The 21,913-nt window shown below is 41.7% G+C and overlaps 1 protein-coding gene and 1 long non-coding RNA gene across 6 annotated transcripts; one reads left to right on the top strand and one right to left on the bottom strand.

The window, feature by feature from the left end:
- Positions 1-4,130: 4,130 nt before the first annotated feature.
- LOC115189910 (uncharacterized) lies at positions 4,131-9,666 on the bottom strand. Of its 2 annotated transcripts, none has more exons than XR_003877051.1 (5): positions 9,567-9,666; positions 8,473-8,551; positions 5,296-5,427; positions 5,065-5,160; positions 4,131-4,217 (listed from the first exon to the last, which is right to left on the bottom strand). It is a non-coding gene; the product is annotated as an uncharacterized LOC115189910 (long non-coding RNA). The 2 variants fall into 2 exon arrangements; XR_003877050.1 differs by lacking the exon at positions 4,131-4,217 and adding an exon at positions 4,821-4,945.
- Positions 9,667-13,781: 4,115 nt separating this feature from the next.
- Positions 13,782-21,173, top strand: LOC115189907 (ladderlectin). Of its 4 annotated transcripts, XM_029748413.1 has the most exons (7): positions 18,049-18,080; positions 18,921-19,041; positions 19,135-19,200; positions 19,331-19,431; positions 19,835-20,011; positions 20,687-20,798; positions 20,947-21,173. In XM_029748413.1, exons 3-7 carry the CDS (start codon positions 19,143-19,145, stop codon positions 21,036-21,038), a joined length of 540 nt encoding a protein of 179 aa, XP_029604273.1. In that variant the 5' UTR covers positions 18,049-18,080; positions 18,921-19,041; positions 19,135-19,142; the 3' UTR covers positions 21,039-21,173. The 4 variants fall into 4 exon arrangements, with proteins under 4 accessions (XP_029604274.1, XP_029604272.1, XP_029604271.1 ...); XM_029748414.1 differs by lacking the exons at positions 18,049-18,080; positions 18,921-19,041 and adding an exon at positions 13,782-13,805; XM_029748412.1 differs by lacking the exons at positions 18,049-18,080; positions 18,921-19,041 and adding an exon at positions 16,573-16,699.
- Positions 21,174-21,913: the final 740 nt, after the last annotated feature.

A 21,913-nucleotide genomic window follows, 5' to 3' on the forward strand; every position in this document is an offset into this window, starting at 1 on the left:
GTCTAAATATTCCATTACCGTACTTCGAAGCATGTCAACCGCTGTTTAAAACCAATTTTTATGCCATTTATCTCGTAGAAAAGCGATAATATTCCGACCGGGAATCTGCAATGAGCCTAAACAGCCGAATGAAATTTCTCCACGGGGACGAATCGTGCATGCGCCTCATTCAATGGTCCTCTGATCGGCCACTTACCAAAGGCGATAATCTGTTTCAGCCTGAGGCTGACTCGTCATCCTTCATGTTTTTCCCGGGTTCTGAGAACCTATTGGAGCCCTGGGAATTGTCACGTTACAGCTAAGATCCTTACTTTTCAATAAACAGATGCAAGACGCACGACTCCTTGTCAGACAGGCCACTTCCTGCATGAAACCTTGTCAGGTTTTTGCCTGCCATAGGAGTTCTGTTATACTCACAGACACCATTCAAACAGTTTTAGAAACTTTAGGGTGTTTTCTATCCAAACCTGAACAATAATATGCATATTCTAGCTTCTGAGTTGGTGTAGGAGGCAGTTAAAAATGGGCACATATTTTTTCCAAAATTCTCAATACTGCCCCCTAGCCCAAACAGGTTTTAAGGTGTGGCGGCTAAATACACAAACTAAAATGATACGACCGGCATAAAAACAGGTATTTTTTAATTATAATAAACGTGAATCCACTGTGTACTCGTATTCAACTTTATTAGTAGCGTCCTCGTAACATCGCAACATAACATGAGTAACGTCCTCTCTGCCCCCTAACGCTCTCTGGTCACTATGGTAACGTTTAAACATGCCTTAAAAATAAGATACAGCACAAAAATAAAGTGCATGAAAAATACAACTCACCATAACGCTAAATCAGTGGGAGCCCTGAGCTTGTTTCTCTGCAACGAGACAGTCCCATCTAGGGGTAATGGGAGACAATGACACCCGAAGTGTGTTGCTTATGTCTTATGTCCAGTCTACTCCGTAATTTTGTTTTGGTTGCTGTCACTGCAGAATATCCCGCTTCACGCAAATAGGATGTCGGAAATGGCAACAGGGTTTTCAATGCTGTTGTGGCGATCTCAGGGTTATTCTGCCGTGACTTTAATACAGAACACCGGCAGAGTTGTCTCGAACATACTTTTAAGGCCGCTGTCATTTGCGATCTCCAGCAGTTATTCTTCTTGCATAGACATGCTGGAATCACCTGGTTTGTTGACAAATGGGTCGCGGATCCATTCCTTGGCAGTTCCTGGGTCTTTTGTGGTTGGGAAGTAGCGCTCAAACTCTTTTAAAAGCAAAGACAGGTGATCGTGCACCAGCTCGGGCTCAGTCTCTTCCAAAATCCCCGCCAATGTTTGAAACATGTCAAATATACCTCTGTTCACGCGCCGTCCCCACGAATCCAGTTTGGCTTTAAATGCAGCTACTTTATCTGCCAACTTGAAGACAGTTGAAAACAGTTGTCATTTTCCCCTGAAGTGACCGATTGAGTTCATTGAGCAGGTTGAATATGTCGCACAAGTAAGCGAGTTTTGCAACCCATTCCTCGTCACTGAAATGTGCTGCCAGCGGTGATTTTTTTCCTGAGAGAAATCTCTGCAGCGGCTCTTGTAATTCAAACACTCTGGCCAGCGATCTCGCTCGGAATAACCATCTTATTTCTGTGCTTCGCGTTCATTTTTCATTATAAAACATTGTTCAGACTCAGATAATAAATAAAACGGAAATAATGTAAGTTATTTATTCTTTCTCTGCGGCCCGGTACCAAATGACCCACAGACCGGTACCGGTCCACGGCCCGGGGGTTGGGGACCGCTGATGCAAGGGACAAACCTCACCTTGATCTTTCCCTTTCAGTTAAGCGCCTGCTACTGTCCATTCAAATCGAAATGTTTGTTAGGCAGGTAGGTTCCTGCAAACCCCCCTCCAGCTAAGGAGGTTCCTTGATGAACCCCACCTTCTATGGGGTTCTTGGACAAACCTTTCTGGGGCTATTTTCAGTGCCAAGAACCGTAATGTTCTTCAAAGTACTGCGGACCTTAGAACTCTAGTGAAACCCCACATTTTTATTGTACTCTGACTAGGATTCAAAAGGCACTCGCACGTCTCTTTGTTGCAGGTGCATGGTTTTTGAATAAGATGAAGAACACTGTTCATGCTAGTCTCACTGCTCTAAAGCTGTACGTATCGGCCTTGTCAGAGCTTTCAGTGTTCACAACCTGCACCTCTATGTTGATATTGCTCCAACCACATCCATTCAATGCATCCAATGGGGTTGGAGTATGAGAGAAAATAAGTGTTACCCAAAAATAACAATGTGCGTTTCATGAGTATTCTAATAAAGTGTGTACATAACGTGTCAAACAAGACTAAAATCGCACAGAGTACATAGACCTATCAAGTAAGTTTCCGTACAAGAATAAAACATGAGTAAACTAAAGTGGCTGCATTAATTCATGTTCACATTTACAACATAAATAGGCATTTCATCATTAAGACCTTTTGGGAATAATGAGGGTGAAAATCCCTAAACAATCTTCAAAAGACACTGATTTGACCCCACCATCAAAAGACACTGATATGACCCCAGAATCAAAAGACACTAATATCAAAAGACAATATGGCGGTTGTTTTGCTTTTCACACAAGCCTCACCTGAAGGTAGACCAGTTAAAAAAATGAAAAGACATATACAGTTTATTAGGTACACCCCTCTAGTACTGGGTTGGATCCCCCCCATTGCCTCCAGAAAAGCTTGAGTTCTTCAGGGCTTGGAAACATTGCTCAATTGGTATCAAGGGACTTAACGTGTACCAGGGAAACATCAATCCACCTCCTCCACCAGCCTGTACCGTTGACACCAGGCAGGATGTGGCCGTGGACTGATGTTGCTTCCACCAAATCCTGACTCTGCCATTAGCATGACGCAACAGGAACCGAGATTCATTGGGCCAGGCGATGTTTTCCACTCCTCAATTGTCCAGCTTGCATGATACCTGACATTCTCTTTTGACGTTTCATCAACGAGCTGTTTTCACCCTAAAGTACTGCCACTGATTGGATGCTTTTTGTTTGTCGCAACATTTCCCTTGCTGACAGGTGTATAAAATCGAGCAAGCAACCACGCAATCTCCATAGACAAACGTTGGCAGAAGAATTGCCTTACAGAAGAGCTCAGTGACCTTCAATGTGGAACCTTCATAGGAAGCCACCTTTTCAACAAGTCAGTTTGTAAAAAGTCTGCCAGGAGAACGCTAACTGTCCGAATGCATAGTGCCAACTGTAAAGTTCGTTGGAGGAATAACGGTCTGGTGCTGTTCATGGTTCGGGCTAGGCCCCTTAATTCCAGTGATAAACAATCTTAACGGTGCTGCATACAATGACATTGTAGACAATTCTGTGCTTCCAACTTGTGGCATCAGTTTGGGGAAGGCACTATCCTGTTTCAGCATGACAATCCCCCCGTGCAGGTTTATCGAGATTGGTGTGGAAGAACTTGACTGGCCTGCACAGAGCCCTGACCTCAACCCCATTCAATACTTTTGGAATGAATTGTAACTCCAACTGTGAGCCAGGCCTAATCGCCTAAAATCAGTGCCTGACCTCTAATGCTCATGGCTGAATGGAAGCATGTCCCCGCAGCAATGTTCCAACATCTAGTGCAAAGCCTTCCCAGAAGAGTGGAGGCTGTTATAGCAAAAACAGGCCCAACTCAATGATTTTGGAATGAGATGTTTGACAAGCAGGTGTCCACATACTTCTGGTCATGTGGTGTGTGTTTTAGTTAGCAAATTATAGGCTGAACATTTCCTTACCCCTCAAGTTATTAATTCCCCTTCACCTAGGGCAATGATGTGAATCACCCATACTTTCATGCTAGCTAATACTGTACTAACCATGTTCATTTTCTGGCAAGTTGCCTCCAAATACTGGCATGAACATGAAGTACCCTAACCATGATTAGATTAGTCTGGCCCCAAAAGATCAGAAGGAAGCAAATGTAACAAAACCAGGAGATATGAACCATATTTCATCAAGTCATCCTACAAGTTCTAATACAACATTTACTCATGTAAAGACCAAGAGCATGTACTTTATTTTACAGGATGATATAATGCATGAAGCAAACAATGGAATGATTTAGTGAAATGTGAAGATGTAGATTTAGTAAAGGGGTCTTTCATCCCTCTGTGGCCTGGAACAATTCTTCAGCCTCAGAGTAGCATGGTTCTGACTGTGGACTCTGTATATATTGGAATGACATTTTGATGTCTATGGAGGACCAAAGCTGCCATAGAGTTAAATTAATATATAAAGAGAAATCCACAAAAAAAGGAAATACTGACAGATTTGATTCCACAGTCAACGTCCTGCAATCAGAGTTAGGATGCTAATATTTGTAAACTCTTTCAGTTGTTTTCTGTGGGTGTCACTGAGTAACCTGATGCCCCATATCATGGACCCTAAGATCATAGGAGTAAAAAAAACAACCTTGCCTGTGCACGTGACTAACCCCACAACCCACTTCTAAACTGTCCATCTTTCTGATTTCCACCAATCAGAGTTGATGTCAGAGTGATTAGAGGGACAATAGAGTGCTGAGTACCAGGCAGTTAGCAAGTGTGGTAGGCTACTAATGACCATCACCAGCATCAGAGCTTGGAGAAGCCTAATTACTAAATGGTCACGTGGAATTTGACTGCCTTCATGTCCTGTAACCACCGGTGTGTGGGGGTAATACAGTCACCATAACAGCCCTACTCCTTCCTCCATTTCCCAGAACTGGACTGGTTCAGATAAATTGTTCAGCATATCAGCACACCAACAATAAAGAGAGCAAATCATCAACAGTTAAATCTCTGGATTTCTTTATTTATTTGTATGGAATGTGAATCAGTTCCTGTAGTACAGTAAAGAAAACTGTCAGTCTTTTCAACGTCTTCGTTCCAACATTTTTGTCTACGGCCACAGCTACAATTACAGACAAAAACAACAACAACATAAACATTAACATCCAGCTGCAAAGAAATAACATTTAGTGAATGAGTGAGAGTGTGTGTGTGTGTTTGTTTCTTTGTGTGTATATACACCTTGCTGGAACAGTTGCTAGCAGTTGATAGCAGTGCCTGGTGGAGTCTCCGTACCCTGGATCTTCTTTCCAGTACTGGTCACACACCAACAGTAACCTACCAGAAAAAGACATGTTAAAAACCTGTTACAAATACAATATTTACACATTTTACTGTAACACATTGAATTGTCACATTCAACTGAATTGGAGAATTTACTGTGTGCTTCTGTGTATGTGCGTCAGTGGTAACCTGTAGAGCTCCAACATTGCTCAGGGGTGTATTGTCCATCGTCATCACAAGTCGGGATAAAGGCTCCAATTGGGCCATTTATCACGGCATCTCTAGCACGCTCACAGCGAGTCTTGTGTCGTATCATACCATCTGGATAAACAGGTAACATACATTGTAATGTTGACATAACATTGCTGGACATACATTCTGGATGCTTGGGCTGTCAATCTCAATCTTATACATCTCTGGATCAAGAGAAGTGGCAGGCGGTTAGAGAGTTGGGCCAGTTACTGAAAGATTGCTAGTTTGAATCCCTGAGATGAGAAGTTGAAATATCTGTCTATGTGCCCTTGAGCAAGGCACAACCTTAATTTATAGTGTCACAGCTGACCTTTTTAACCTCTCTAGGGTAAGTGGGATGAAATCGTCTATTCAACAGCCAGTGAAAAATCAGCGCACCACATTTAAAACCACAAAATGTCATAATTCAAAGTTCTCAAACATAGGACTAATTTACACCATTTTATAGATACACTTCTCCTGAATCGAACCACGTTGTCCGATTTCCAAAAGGCTTTACAGCGAAAGCAAAACATTAGATTATGTTAGGAGAGTACATCGACACAATAACCACACAGCCATTTTCTAAGCAACTAGCATGCATCACAAATACCCAAACCACAGCTAAATGAAGCACTAACCTTTGACGATCTTCATCAGATGACACTCCTAGGACATTATGTTATACAATACATGCATTTTTTTTGTTCGATAAAGTTCATATTTATATATATAAAATCAGCATTTTACAGTGGCGCGTGACGTTCAGAAAATATTTTCCCTCCAATACTGTCGGTGAATCAACATCACTATGTACAAAAATACACGTCATAAACTTTGGTAAAATATTATACTATCATTCAAAGAGTTATAGAATTAACATCTCGCAATAATCTGAGCACTGCGCCCAGAAAAATACGCTTTGCGATACAGATAGCCGCCATGTTGGAGTCATCTAAATTCATAAATAGTATTAGAAATATTCACTTACCTTTGATGATCTTCATCAGAAGGCACTTCCTTGAATCCCAGATACTCAACAAATGTTGTTTTGTTCGATAAAATCCATAATTTATGTGCAAATAGCTCCTTGTGGTTCGCGTGTTCAGTAGGCTACTCAAAATGTACGAAGCGCGCGGAAAATGTCACGACGAAAAGTAAAAACAAAATCTATTTACGTTCGTTCAAACATGTCAAACGTTGTATAGCATAAATCTTTAGGGCCTTTTTCAATCAGAACTTCAACAATATTCCAACCGGACCATTGCATTGTCTTATAAAACGTTTTGGAACAAAGCAGCCACCCACATGAACGCACGTCTATGTAGTGATGGCCCTCCCGTTGTAACCAACTTTCCAGGCTTCTCCTTTGGTCTGTGTTTACCGGAGAAGACTCAAAATGAACCCTAACTCACTGTGTGTTCGATTGGCAATGACTTGAAAGGACTACAAGCACCAGAATTCTCACTTCCTGCTTAGATTTTCTCAGGTTTTTGCCTGCCATATGACTTCTGTTATACTCACAGACATCATTCAAATAGTTTTAGAAACTTTAGAGTGTTTTCTATCCAAATCTACTAATAATATGCATATTCTAGTTCCTGGGCCCGAGTAGTAGGCCGTTTAATTTGGGTACATTTTTCATCCGCCCGTGAAAATACTGCCCCCTACCCTAGTGAGGTTAAATATACTGAAGTATCAACATTAAATGTAATTGATCAAATATACTTAAATTGTTTAACTTGGGTCAAATGTGTCTGGTAGCCTTTCACAAGCTTCCCACAATAAGTTGGGTGAATTTTGGCCAATTCCTCCTGACAGAGCTGGTGTAACGGAGTCAGGTTTGTAGGCCTCCTTGTTCGCACACGCTTTTTCAGTTCTGCCCACAAATTTGATAGGATTGAGGTCAGGGCATTGTGATGGCCACTCCAATACCTTGACTTTGTTATCCTTAAGCCATTTTGCCAAAACTTTGGAAGTATGCTTGGGGTCATTGTCCATTTGGAAGACCCATTTACGACCAAGCTTTAACTTCCTGACTGATGTCTTGAGATGTTGCTTCAATATATGCACATCATTTTCCGTCCTCATGATGCCATCTATTTTGTGAAGTACACCAGTCCCTCCTGCAGCAAAGCACCCCAACAACATGACGCTGCCACCCCCACGCTTCACAGTTGGGATGGTGTTCTTCGGCTTGCAAGCCTCCCCCTTTTTCCTCCAAACATAACGATGGTCATTATGGCCAAACAGTTCTATTTTTGTTTCATCAGACCAGAGGACATTTCTCCAAAAAGTACAATATTTGTCCCCATGTGCAGTTGCAATCCGTACTCTGGCTTTTTTATGGCGGTTTTGGAGAAGTGACTTCTTCCTTGCTGAGTTGCCTTTCAGGTTATGTCGATATAGGACTCGTTTTTACTGTGGATACTTTTGTACCCATTTCCTCCAGCATCTTCACAAAGTCCTTTGCTGTTGTTCTGGGATTGATTTGCACTTTTCGCACCAAAGTACGTTCATCTCTAGGAGACAGAACGTGTCTCCTTCCTGAGCGGTATGACGGCTTCGTGGTCCCATGGTGTTTATACTTGCGTACTATTGTTTGTACAGATGAACGTGGTACCTTCAGGTGTTTGGAAATTGCTCCCAATGATGAACCAGACATGTGGAGGTCTAAAAAAAAGAATTCTGAGGTCTTTGCTGATTTCTTTTGAATTTCCCATGATGTCAAGCAAAGAGGCACTGAGTTTGAAGGTAGGCCTCGAAATACATCCACAGGTACACCTCCACTTGACTCAAATGATGTCAATTAGCCCATCAGAAGCTTCTAAAGCCATGACATTATTTTCTGGAATTTTCCAAGCTGTTTAAAGGTACAGTCAACTTAACGTATGTAAACTTCTGACCCACTGGAATTGTGATATAATTCAGTGTAAGTGAAATAATCTGTCTGTAATAATATTTGGAATAATTACCTGTGTCATGCACGAAGTAGATGTCCTAACCGACTTGCCAAAACTATAGTTTGTTATCAAGAAATTTGTGGAGTGGTTGAAAAACGAGTTTTAATGACTCCGACATAAGTGTATGTAAACTTCCAACTTCAACTGTAAGTGTGAGGTATGTCACTCTTACCTATGGGAGCAAAGGTGTCTCCCAGAGCAAAAGCTGTGCTGACAAGCAGAATGATGGTCAATGCCACCATGGTGATAGTCTGGAGAGAGAGAGAGAAGTTGAGCATTCGAATCAGCTGTGCTTGTACTGGAATACTCCAAATCAGTGGAATGGCTGTGGGTACTAGAGGAGACGTTAGGAAATCCTGTGTTAGGTACATAACCTACTGTACAGCTGGGGGTACTAGAGGAGAGGTTAGGAAATCCTGTGTTAGGTACATAACATACTGTACAGCTGGGGGTACTAGAGGAGAGTGTCACGTTGTTATCAAGGAGACAGGAATGCATAATCGTTTTTTATTTATTTACCCAAATTACAGATTGCCATGTAAAGGCACGAGGACGAAGACCTAACAAACACGAATACAAAACACAGGGCTGAAACCCAAACAGAAGAGCGAGGTGTACCTTGAATAAATACACAGGACGAGACCAGATAACAAAAGCGCACAATCATACAACACGGGACAAGACCCGTAATCATCAGTGCACAAAACAAGCGGCACGAAAGCCAACACAACAAGGCACAGGTACTCACACGACCAACAACCAACGGACATTGGGACAATAATCGACAGCCCAATTGAGAACAAAGGGCACACTTATACAATTACTATTCAGGTGTGGGTAATGACACAGTTCAGTTTCTAGAGGCCGGTGACGTAGACCTTTGAAACTGGTGCACGGAAAGAGCAACAGTACCGGGGGGGTCCGTGACTGAGAGGTTAAGGAAACCCTGTGTTAGCTACAAAAATGATGCAACTGCTAAGGCAGCATTTTCTCAACTCGGTCCTGGTGATCCCAGGTATCATCTCTTCAACTACATACAATAGATTCACCTAGCACACAGGAACATGGATGCTTCCCAAATGGCTTCTTATCCCCTATGTAGTGCGCTACTTTGGACCAGGGCCCACAGTGAACTAAATAGAGAATAGCTCAGGGCCACAAAGGTAATATGGACCCTTGTCTAAAGTAGCTCACTACATAAGGAATAGGAGGTCAGTTGGGACGCAGACAGGGACAGTGTTAGATGAAGAGATGTAAAAATCTCACCTTCTGAAGTCTTCAGTTGTAGCTTTACTTCTTCAGAGATCTTCAAAGGTCTTCACTGGGTCTCTCTCTGTCCTGCCTGTGAGTTGAGTTCTACCTCTCCCTCCTCTCCTTTTTAAGGACCCGTCCAGTCAGACCCCTCCCTCTATTTTTCTCAACCTATCTCTCATCCTTCAAACCTCTGCATACTTTCTGTCCAGCCCAACACCTGCTGGACCTGTCCAACATCTACCGGTTTGACAGGGTTGGGGTCAATTCAAAGTGAAGGTATGCAACTTTTGTAACACATTCATGTGTTGCATATTGGGTCACAAGATGGTTATGAAGATTATCTTGAACACTGATGTCCTACTGAATGTTCTACTTAATTCTACCTAATTGAAGCTGATGAAGATGTAGTCTGAAGTGCATTATAATGTCTTGGAAACACAATGACATTTCAGAAGGAGATAAATAATGAGGAGGAAAACCTTTTTCATCATTGTGATGTCAGCAGATAGACTTTAGATGCAGCATAACGTTAACTATAAGCTCTGGAATGTTACATTCATTTGAATTAACTGCCAACCCTGCTGTCTGTCTTATTGACCTTTTGCCCCAGAATGTTGGGCATCTGATCGTAGAGCTCCAATGAATAGCAACTGTCGTCAAGTCCAACACCTTGGACAAGCTCATGTTTAAAACACATGAAATCCATTGAGATGATTACAAAAAGGTAGAGTTTTCATTGAAAAACAAATAGTTCAAAATGGCTAAATATTTCAACAGTGCACCGGGGATACTTACTTCTGTGATTCCTGAAATGGCGTAGGACCAGCAGCATTCCTTTGTGAGGAGGAGAGAAGGTGGGAGAGGGTGAATAGCTAGCGTGCCTTTTCTTTGTGAGGGTCAAGCCTCTCTTTCACCAAACCTTGTCATCAAGGTGACTTTCTGTATTTCTGGAAGAACACGACAATGGAATAGATGGATGAGTTGTGTCCCAAATAGAACCCTGTTCCCTACATAGTGGACTAGTTGTGACCCTATAGGCCCTGGTCAAAAGAAGTGTACTATGTAGGGAATATCTTGCAATAGGATTATTGTGTAAGATGGTTCTTATTGTACCCCTGTGGCAAAATATGTTGTCTTAAAAATTGTATTTAAAAGAGTCCTACTCCTTCCTTCATTTCCCAGAAATGGATAGGTTCAGATAAATTGTTCAGCATATCAAACCGACAATAATGATGTCACGTCCTGACCAGTAAAGGGGTTATTTGTTATTGTAGTTTGGTCAGGACGTGGCAGAGGGTATTTGTTTAGAGTGTTTAGGGGTTTATTAGATTATGTGTTTATGTAGAGGGTATTTGTTTAGAGTGTTTAGGGGTTTGGTGCTTTATGTGTCTAAGTAGAGAGGGTATTGGTTTAGAGTGTTTCGGTGTTGTCGGGTTGTGTGTAGGTTAGATCTAGGTGATATAGTTCTATGTGCAGTTTGGATTTGATCTTCAATTGGAGGCAGCTGTTCCTCATTGCCTCTGATTGAAGGTCCTATGTATAGGGGTAATTTAGAATGGGGTATTGTTGGTAGTTGTGGTTGCATAGCTTTGTGTTTAGCCTGCAATCCTGTTTGTCCATACGGTTTCTTGTTTTGTAAAATGTTTGTGGTTTTTTGTAATAAAACGTAAAAATGAGCACTCAACCCGCTGCGCTTTGGTCCACTATCTACGACGGTCGTGATAAAATGGACAGGTTAATCTCTGGATTTCTTCATTTATTTTAATGGAACGTGAATCAGTTCCTGTAGTACAGTAAAGACAACTGTCAGTCTTTTCAACATCTTCGTTCCAACGGTTTTCATCTACGCTCACATCTACAATTGCAGACAGAAACAGCATTCAGAATCTGCTGTAAAGAATGAACATTTAGTGAATGAGTGAGTGTGTGTACTTTGGTGAAACAGTTGATCTTGGTAGAGTATTAGTACACTGGATCTTCTGTCCAGTAGTGGTCACACACCAACAGTAACCTACCAGAAATGGACATGTTAACCTCTTTGGGACACAACTCATCCCACTCAACAGCCAGTTGAATCCTGTGGCGGGTTATTCAAATACCTTAGAAATGCTATTACTTCAATTTCTCAAACATATGACTATTTTACAGCTATTTAAAGACAAGACTCTCGTTAATCTAACCACACTGTCCGATTTCAAAAAGGCTTTACAACGAAAGCAAAACATTAGATTATGTCAGCAGAGTACCCAGCCAGAAATAATCAGACACCCATTTTTCAAGCTAGCATATAATGTCACAAAAACCCAGAAGACAGCTAAATGCAGCACTAACCTCTGATGATCTTCATCAGATGACACACCTAGGACATTATGTTATACAATACATGCATGTTTTGTTCAATGAAGTTCATATTTATATCAAAAACCAGCTTTTTACATTAGCATGTGACGTTCAGAACTAGCATACCCCCCGCAAACTTCCGATGAATTTACTAACAATTTACTAAATTACTCACGATAAACGTTCACAAAAAGCATAACAATTATTTTAAGAATTATAGATACAGAACTCCTCTATGCACTCGATATGTCCGATTTTAAAATAGCTTTTTGGTGAAAGCACATTTTGCAATATTCTAAGTACATAGCCCGGCATCACAGGGCTAGCTATTTAGACACCCACCAAGTTTAGCCTTCACCAAAATCAGATTTACTATAACAAAAATGTTATTACCTTTGCTGTTCTTCGTCAGAATGCACTCCCAGGACTTCTACTTCAATAACAAATGTTGGTTTGGTCCCAAATAATCCATCGTTATATCCAAACAGCGGCGTTTTGTTCGTGCGTTCTAGACACTATCCGAAATGGTAAATCAGGGTTACGAGCATGGCGCATTTTGTGACAAAAAAATTGTAAATATTCCATTATCGTACTTCGAAGCATGTCAACCGCTGTTTAATCAATTTTTATGCAATTTATCTCGTAAAAAAGCGATAATATTCCGTCCGGGAATCTGCGTTTCGGTAAATAGAGGGAAAAAAAGAAAGACGGGGGCGGCCAGTGCACGAGCCTAAGCCCTTTGTCCTCTGATCGGCCACTTGACAAAGGCGATAATGTGCTTCAGCTTGGGGCTGGAATGACGACATTCTGTTTTTTCCCGGGCTCTGAGAGCCTATGGGAGCCGTGGGAAGTGTCACGTTACCGCAGAGATCCTTTGTTTTTGAAAGAGATGTCAAAGAAAGCCAATAAATGGTCAGACAGGCCACTTCCTGTAAAGGAATCTCTCAGGTTTTTGCCAGCCATATGAGTTCTGTTATACTCACAGACACCATTCAAACAGTTTTAGAAACTTTAGGGTGTTTTATATCCATATCTAATAAGTATATGCATATTCTAGTTACTGGGTAGGAGTGTAACCAGATTAAATCGGGTACGTTTTTTATCCGGCGGTGTAAATACTGCCCCCTAGCCCTAACAGGTTAAAAACATGTTACATATAAACTCAGCAAAAAAAGAAACGTCCTCTCACTGTCAAATGCGTTTATTTTCAGCAAACTCAACATGTGTAAATATTTGTATGAACATAAGATTCAACAACAGAGACATAAACGGAACAAGTTCCACAGACATGTGACTAGCAGAAATGGAATAATGTGTCCCTGAACAAAGGGGGAGTGGGGGTCAAAATCAAAAGAAACAGTCAGTATCTGGTGTGGCCACCAGCTGCATTAAGAAATGCAGTGCATCTCCTCCTCATGGACTGCACCAGATTTGCTTGTTCTTGCTGTGAGATATTACCCCACTCTTCCACCAAAGCACTTGCAAGATTCCGGACATTTCTGGGGGGAATGGCCCTAGCCCTCACCCTCCGATCCAACAGGTCCCAGACGTGCTCAATAGGATTGAGACCCGGGCTCTTCACTGACCATGGCAGAATACTGACATGTGATTGTATCCCAAATAGCCCTCTATTCCCTATGAAATGCACTACTTTTGACCAGAGCCCATAGTGAATATGTTGCCCTGGACAAATGTAGTGCACTTGTTTTAAAGGCTAATGCTAATTCCACAAACTCCCAATTACCCTCTGGACACGCCCCTCTCCTGCTAACTCACCACACCTGAACTCACTCTGCTAATCACCAATTCCTCTTCCATTCCTTTGGTATATAAGCAGCTTGTTCTACCTGGGTTTGTTCTGCATTTGTGGTGTCCCAGTTCCTTTATTGGTTCTGTTGTTGGTTGGCTAAAGTACCTTCCTGCTATTGAAACATTTAAAGGGTTTTAATTTCCTGCATTGTGGCATAATATCCTGTTCATCCTAGCTTGTGTAGCATTATGGTGTTGCTAGCCCAGTATTAGACCTTTAATTTATCTGTAAGGGACTTGTTACAGCTTGTGAGATGAGACATGGTCCAATGATGGTACCTGCTAGCAGAATGTCTCTTACATCTATAATCCTGTAGACTGTTCTGCTCGGTTGCCCTTTGCACTGAGTCTCAGTGAACAAGAAACTATGAAATGCTGTTTTTTTTACCCCCCCCCACCCTCAAATTCAAACAGATTCATTCCATGTTTGCTCAGCTGTCTTGCTAACCCCCCTCACAACACGAGTTATTGATCACAGCTCAGTGCTGTAACTGGTGACTTACCAGAACCATCTAGCGTATTAAGGATGGATCTTCAGAGGTGGGACCCATGCTGCCAGCAGGTACCTCATTTAACATCTCCTGAATGCAAACGCTTTGACAGATTTCCAAATAACTTTACAGGGAGAGCACACTTTGCAACAATCTGAGTTATCACAGACTTTCCTGATGGCCATTTCACCTTACCTACAGGTGTTACAAGCCACTAAGCCTTACCTGCCAGCCTTTAATATTATGCTTTTATTTTTTGTTGGACAATAAAAGAACCAGAACTGAATATGGTTCAACCATAATGCCTGCATTCTGACAGATTTGGAAATAGCCAAAGCTGCAGGGCATTTCTACATTTGGGAACTAGGCTTCTGATTCTCAGTGCTGCCTTTGCTCTAGGAGATGCAAGTAAGAGTCCACTTTTCTTCACTCATTCTGTATTTTTATTGTAGAATAGGTGACTGACTGATCTTCAAATAACATTGTAGCTGTGATTTGTACACTGGCCTTTAAAGCCACATGTAACTTCTCCTTACAGATTCAATTCTAGAAGAAGACTTGTGTCCTTCCGGTTGGACCAAATATGGATCAAGCTGCTAAATGTTTGTAAAGACTACAAGGAGCTGGCCTGAAGCAGAGGTTTCGCCCTTACCATCTACTGTGAATTTGGAGGGACAGTGCAGTTGAAATTAGCTCCTTTTACATTACCTTAAAGGTGATACTTTCTTAAACGGCAACACATGACTGATGTGAAATACTGAACATCCCTTTAAATTAACCTTTTAAGACAACATATTTTGCTACAGGGGTACAATAGGAACCATCTTTCACAGTAATCCTATTGCAAGATATTCCCTACATAGTACACTGCTTTTAACCAGGGCCTATAGGGTCACAGCTAGTCCACTATATAGGGAACAGGGTTCTATTTGGGACACAACTCATCCATCTATTCCATTGTCGTGTTCTTCCAGAAATACAGAAAGTCACCTTGATGACAAGGTTTGGTGAAAGAGAGGCTTGACCCTCACAAAGAAAAGGCACGCTAGCTATTCACCCTCTCCCACCTTCTCTGCTCCTCACAAAAGAATGCTGCTCGTCTTTAGCCTTAAGACATTGATCTATCACCTCTCATCTTGCAGACTGTTTTAAATTAAATTACACTGAGATTGTGGTATTTCTTGCACAATACTTTTGCACTACGATGATGTAAAAACGTACTACAAACGTCTGCTAACATTAGCCACCGCTAGCTGAGAATCATTGGGAGCGGTGGGGCAGGCTGTGCCGGTCCTCTTTTCTTTTCTTTTTTTTTCAACGGTCTGAAAGATGCTGGAAATTAATATCTTCTTAATGCAAAGACCAGGAAACTCTGGAAAAAATACACGGCGATTTATATAAATTAATGGCTCTGAATGCACTGTCAGCATGCAGCCAAAAGTTACCAACCACTTTTGGAGCTAACTAGCTAGTGCTCTCAAATGGAATCCTTATGTCGACAGCAGATGAGACTTGTGTTCATAACATGGCTAACTTACCTAGCTAACAAAACAAGTTATATTAACAGGATAGATAGCTGGCCATCAGCAACATTGGGTTGTCAATGAGACAGAGCTCGCTAACCAGCTGAGCCAGCAAACAAAATAATCATTTCGTATTTGAAAAAATACCCAACAGACTCTGCATTTCAGGAATCACAGTAGCAAGTATCCCTGGTGCGCTGTTGAAATATTTAGCCATTTGAAACTATTTGTTTTTCAATGAAAACTCTACCTTTTTGTAATCATCTCAATGGATTTCATGTGTTTTAAACATGAGCTTGTCCAAGGTGTTGGACTTGACGACAGTTGCTATTCATTGGAGCTCTACGATCAGATGCCCAACATTCTGGGGCAAAAGGTCAATAAGACAGACAGCAGGGTTGGCAGTTAATTAAAATGAATGTAACATTCCAGAGCTTATAGTTAACGTTATGCTGCGTCTAAAGTCTATCTGCTGACATCACAATGATGACAAAAGGTTTTCCTGCTCATTATTTATCTCATTCTGAAATGTCATTGTGTTTCCAAGACATTATAATGCACTTCAGACTACATCTTCCTCAGCTTCAATTAGGTAGAATTAAGTATCTTCATAACCATATTGTGACCCAATATGCAAGACATGAATGTGTTACAAAAGTTGAATACCTTCACTTTGAATTGACCCCAACCCTGTCAAACAGGTAGATATCGGACATGTCTAGCAGGTTTTGGGCTGGACAGAAAGTATGCGGAGGTTTGAAGGATGAGAGATAGATTGAGAAAAATAGAGGGAGGGGTCTGACTGGACGGGTCCTTAAAAAGGAGAGGAGGGAGAGGTAGAACTCAACTCACGGGCAGGACAGAGAGAGACACTAGAACTCAACTCAACTCAACTCACAGGCAGGACAGAGAGAGAGAGAGACCCAGTGAAGACCTTTGAAGATCTCTGAAGAAGTGAAGCTACAACTGAAGACTTCAGAAGGTGAGATTCCAACATCTGTTCATCTAATACTGTCCCTGTCTGCGTCCCAACTGACCTCCTATTCCCTATGTAGTGAGCTACTTTAGACAAGGGCCCATATTACCTTTGTGGCCCTGAGCTATTCTCTATTTAGTTCACTGTGGGTCCTGGTCCAAAGTACTGCACTACATAGCGGATAAGAAGCCTTTTGGGAAGCATCCATGTTCCTGTGTGCTAGGTGAATCTATTGTATGTAGTTGAAGAGATGATACCTGGGATGACCAGGACCGAGTTGAGAAAATGCTGCCTTAGCAGTTGCATCATTTTTGTAGCTAACACAGGGTTTCCTTAACCTCTCTGTCACGGATCCCTCCGGTACTGTTGCTCTTTCCGTGCACCAGTTTCGGAGGTCTAAGTCACCGGCCTCTAGGAACTGAACTGTGTCATTACCCACACATGGTCCCCATATTCTCCCCTGATTAATAAACGTTTAAGTGTGCCCTTTGTTCTCAATCGATGTATTGTTCCAATGTCCATTGGTAGTTGGTGGTGTGAAAACCTGTGCCTTGTTGTGTTGGCGTTCGTGCCGCTTGCATTGTGCATAGATGATTACGAGTCTCGTCCCGTGTATTTATTCAAGGTACTCTTCGCTCTTTTGAATGGGTTTCAGCCCTGTGTTTTGTATAAGTGTTTGTTTGATTATAAAAAAAATTGCATGCAGTGGGCATAATAAAGTTAAAATAAAAAACTTTGCTTTTATAATTAAAATATTGAAGCTTTATAGTTACGTGATGACATCACGTACTCCAACAAACAACGATTAATCCGACTCATTTTCCACAACAATTTGAAACCCTTTGTTCCATTCTTGGACTTCACTGTTCTCCACTCATCTTTTTCGCAAACTGTACTCAACTTGCTTTCAACTTCAAACGACACTTTTGATTCCGCCGTCTCCACCAACCTCCTCACAAAACTCGAGAGGGAGGGGTCTGACTGGATCTGTCCATAAAATAGAGAGGTGGGAGACTTAGAACTCAACTCACAGGCAGGATTTCAGAAAGTGAGATTTCAACAACTGTTCATCTAATACTGTATGTGAATGTATCCCAAATAGCCCTCTATTCCCTATGAAGTGCACTACTTTTGACCAGAGCCCAAAGTGAATATGTTGCTCTGGACAATGTAGTGTACTTGTTTTGAAGGATAAGGCTTATTCCACAAACTCCCAATTACCTTCTGGACACGCCCCTCTCCTGCTTGCTCACCACACCTGAACTCACTCTGCTAATCACCAATTACTCTTCCATTCCTTTGTATAAAAGCAGCTTGTTCTACCTGGGTTTGTTCAGTATTTGTAGTGTCCCAGTTCCTTTACTGGTCCTGTTGTTGGTTGGCTAAAGTAAGTTCCTGCTTTTGAAACATTATGTTTTTAATTTCCTGTGTTGTGGCATAATGTCCTCTTCATCCTAGCTTGTGTATTGTTATGGTGTTGCTAGCCCAGTATTAGACCTTTAATTTAACTGTAAGGGACTTGTTACAGCTTGTGAGATGAGAAATGGTCCAATGATGGTACCTGCTAGCAGAATGTGTCTTACATCAATGTTCTGGTTGGTTGCCTTTTGCACTGTCTCAGTGAACAAGAAACTATGAAATGCTAATTTACTTTCACCCCCCCCCCCCCAAAAAAAACAAACATGGATTCCATGTTGTGCTCAGCTGTCTAGCTAATCCACCTCACCATATGGGCACCATGTTGGGCCATACTGAAGAAACATGGACGTGCAAAGCCAGAACACAACATTGGCAGCCATATTTGGATTGGTAGTGTATAAACTAGATTTAGTTATTGAACAGTGCTGTAAATGGTGATTTATCAGAACCATGTGTATTATGGATGGTTCTATAGAGGTGGAACCCATGCTGCTAGCAGGTACCTCATTGAACCATGTTGTCTAGCAAGCTGTTGCTATGGAATGTCCTTAGACCTTGCTTCATTAATTAATAGGTCTAATATTGGGCTGTGGTGTAACTTACTGGTCAGTCGTATGTTAATGTGTGTATTCTATCCAGCACCACATGTTATCACAGCCTTTCCTGATGGCCATTTCACCCTACCTACTGGTGTTACAAGCCACTAAGCCTTACCTGCCAGCCTTTAATATTATGCTTTTATTTTTTGTTGGACAATAAAAGAACCAGAACTGAATATGGTTCAACCATAATGCCTGCATTCTGACAGATTTGTCAATAGCCAAAGCTGCAGGGCATTTCTACAGTTGGGAACTAGGCCTGTTTTACCCCAGTGTGAGTGGAGAGAAATACCTGCCCAGAAGTTCTCCTCAGCCCTGCTTAGGGAATAGGTTGGCATTTAGGAGAGCAGATATATTCCTCTTCTAATCTACTGTATGTGGAGTTGAATCTGGTTTTGATGGCTTCACTCTTTATTCTCTCAGGAGACTCCATGACCATGTTGACCAGTCTTCTGATTCTCAGTGCTGCCTTTGCTCTAGGAGATGCAAGTAAGAGTCCACTTTCCTTGACTCATTCTGTATTTTTATTGTAACATAGGTGACTGACTGATCTCCAAGTAATATTGTACCTGTGATTTGTACACTGGCGTTTAAAGCCACATGTAACTTCTCCTTACAGATTCAATTCTAGAAGAAGACTTGTGTCCTTCCGGTTGGACCAAATATGGATCACGCTGCTTAATGTTTGTAAAGACTACAAGGAGCTGGCCTGAAGCAGAGGTATAACCCTTACCATCTAGTGTGAATTTGAAGTGGAAGTGTAGTTGAAATTAGCTCTTTGACATTACCTTAACGGTAATACTTTCTTAAATGGCAACACATGACTGATGTGAAATACTTAACTTCCCTTTAAGATGGGAATTTTCTATACATATTTAATGTGGAGTCGTGCCTCCTGTATACTAGAAGCCACAGGACATGGTTTAAGACGGAGGTGAACTAATATCTTTTTAAGAGAATATTTTTAAAGGTTATTAGTTGTGATGGTCAAGTCCAGAAGACAAATTCTCAGCAACACTGGCTTATACATGAAATGTCTTTGTTCCCATCTACTGCTTGGCTGTTGCTGTAGATAATGTTTTTTAATTGACTTGCCTAGTTAAATAAATACTTTCTTCTCTAGCGGAACTGTGTGTCCCTTGGTGATAAACTGGTGTCTGTACCCAACGTTGTGAAGTACCTTGGCGCAAACCTGTCATCTGTGCACAGCTCCGCGGAGGAGGAGTTTCTACAGGCTTTGGTCTTGGTCAAGACTGTTGGTTTCCCTCCTACCTGGATTGGTGGATTTTATTCTGTTAAGGTGGGACCATTAAGCACAGTGTTCTATAGAGCATTACTGCAAGGAACTCCGTTCCATCTCATATTGCTCAAGTGAAGAGCAGACCTGGATTAAAAAAATAAACGTGAGGTGTGGCATGTTGGCACCTGTAATTATTTTTAGTAATTCTATCTGAGTTGTGTAATGCTATATTGTGTGGACCCCAGGAAGAGTAGCTGCTGCTTGTTAACAGCTACTGTACTGGGTTCCACATAAAATATCAAGAGTACTTAGGTAGCCTAGCCGTTAAGACCATGGGGCCAATAAAGGCAAGGCTGGTAGTTTGAATCCCAGAGCTCACTCCGTGAAATCTGACGTGCCCTTGAGCAACGCCCTTAACCTAATTGATCCTGTAAGTCCTAGATGAGAGAAAATCTACTAAATTACATTTAACTGTCAACTTAAGTAGGAGGCTTTTATACAGATGTGAAACGGTTCTAGGTAAGTATAAATGTTCTTGTAAACATGTGTATGGTCTTTGAAATGCATATGGATGATTGCAGATGTGAGGATTAGACTCCACGTTGTTCTTTACACAAGCAACAGTCCCAGTCGGAGGGTTTTGAAGTAGTGGTAGCTTTAACTGTTTTGTTGTTTCAGGTGGTAGAGGAACGACTACATTTAGTTTGTATTCTGAATCCCACTTTCCCCCCTCAGGACAGGCGGTGGTTCTGGAGCGATGGCTCTGACTTTGATCACCAGAACTGGGCAAAAGGAAGGCCCGGCAATGTTGGTGCCGGAGAGACTTGTATTCATATCAACTTTGGAGGTACAGTAATCCCAGTATCATTCATTGATCCAGTCATCAAATTAAACTTTATTCCCAGTTCATTTAACAATTGACTCTCATGTACACTTTCCTACTGTTGTGTGTCTTGTGTACAGCTGAATATTTTGGTTCTGTGTTTCGTCTTCAGGTCAAAAGCGCTGGAACAATGCTTTATGTGGAAGGAGCTTGCCCTCGGTGTGCTCCCTGAGACTCCTGCCGCTTCGCCAGACTATACATTAAAAGCAGCAATGCTATTCCGTAGTGTCTGCATCCTCAATACTTCATGGTAACGTCAAATACTTTGCTGCTAAATGACGTTTCAGTTACTACACAAATGTTGAGGAGTTGTTTGCAGCCAATAAAACGTGTACACTATTTTGTCTCATGAGTCATTGAACATGAATGATGCGTTGTAGTTAGTACTTTCTCTTACTGGTCCCCTGTGGGACTCAAACCCACAACCCCAATGTTGCAAGTGCCATGCTTGACTGCGCCACCAGGACTTAACTTTATGTTAATGTAGACCTGTGAAATGCCGCAATATGTTTAGGATACTGACGGTTGAAAAGACATGTTTAACCTGTCATGAAGTTCTTTTGATTATAAATGTTTCTTAAGTTGTGTGTTAAAGAACTGAGAAGGTCATTAAGCGTTATGCCTGTCCTTTGTCACCACTCTAAAAACAGGTGGTTTTTATTCACCTAGGCAAGTCCACTTGTTTACCATGACAACCTACTCTGGACGGCGCTACGCCAATTGTGCGCCGCCCTATAGGACTCCGAATCACGACTGAATGTGCTACAGCCTGGAGATGAACCAGGTACTGTAGTGACTCCTCTTGCACTGAGATGCAGTGCCTTTGACATCTGTGCTGCGCAGGTTCCTGGAGTATCGTTTAGGGGTTCCCCCTAGTTACAATTTTAAAGAAACCCCATGTTCAAAGAACCCCTTTATAAGTGATCCTTGAAGAGAAAATAAAATCCTGAGGTGACATGCAAGGTCATCATTTGAAATCTGGGGTGTTGCTGTTCTCTATCCATAGCCAGAATGTTCACCGTTGCCCTCTTTGAGCACAGTTGACCCCCTCCCCCTTGCACCATCTCCCTACCCAGGCC

Source organism: Salmo trutta, unplaced genomic scaffold (assembly GCF_901001165.1).
Source record: "Salmo trutta unplaced genomic scaffold, fSalTru1.1, whole genome shotgun sequence".
NCBI classification, from domain to species: Eukaryota; Metazoa; Chordata; class Actinopteri; order Salmoniformes; family Salmonidae; genus Salmo; species Salmo trutta.

Bases quoted from the DNA above. Each gene is read 5' to 3' on its own strand.
- LOC115189907 (XM_029748414.1), top strand. From the start codon at position 19,143: ATGACCATGTTGACCAGTCTTCTGATTCTCAGTGCTGCCTTTGCTCTA. The intron at 19,432-19,834 runs GTATAACCCTTA...TTTCTTCTCTAG, and splicing joins GGAGCTGGCCTGAAGCAGAG to CGGAACTGTGTGTCCCTTGG. The intron at 20,012-20,686 runs GTGGGACCATTA...TTCCCCCCTCAG, and splicing joins GTGGATTTTATTCTGTTAAG to GACAGGCGGTGGTTCTGGAG.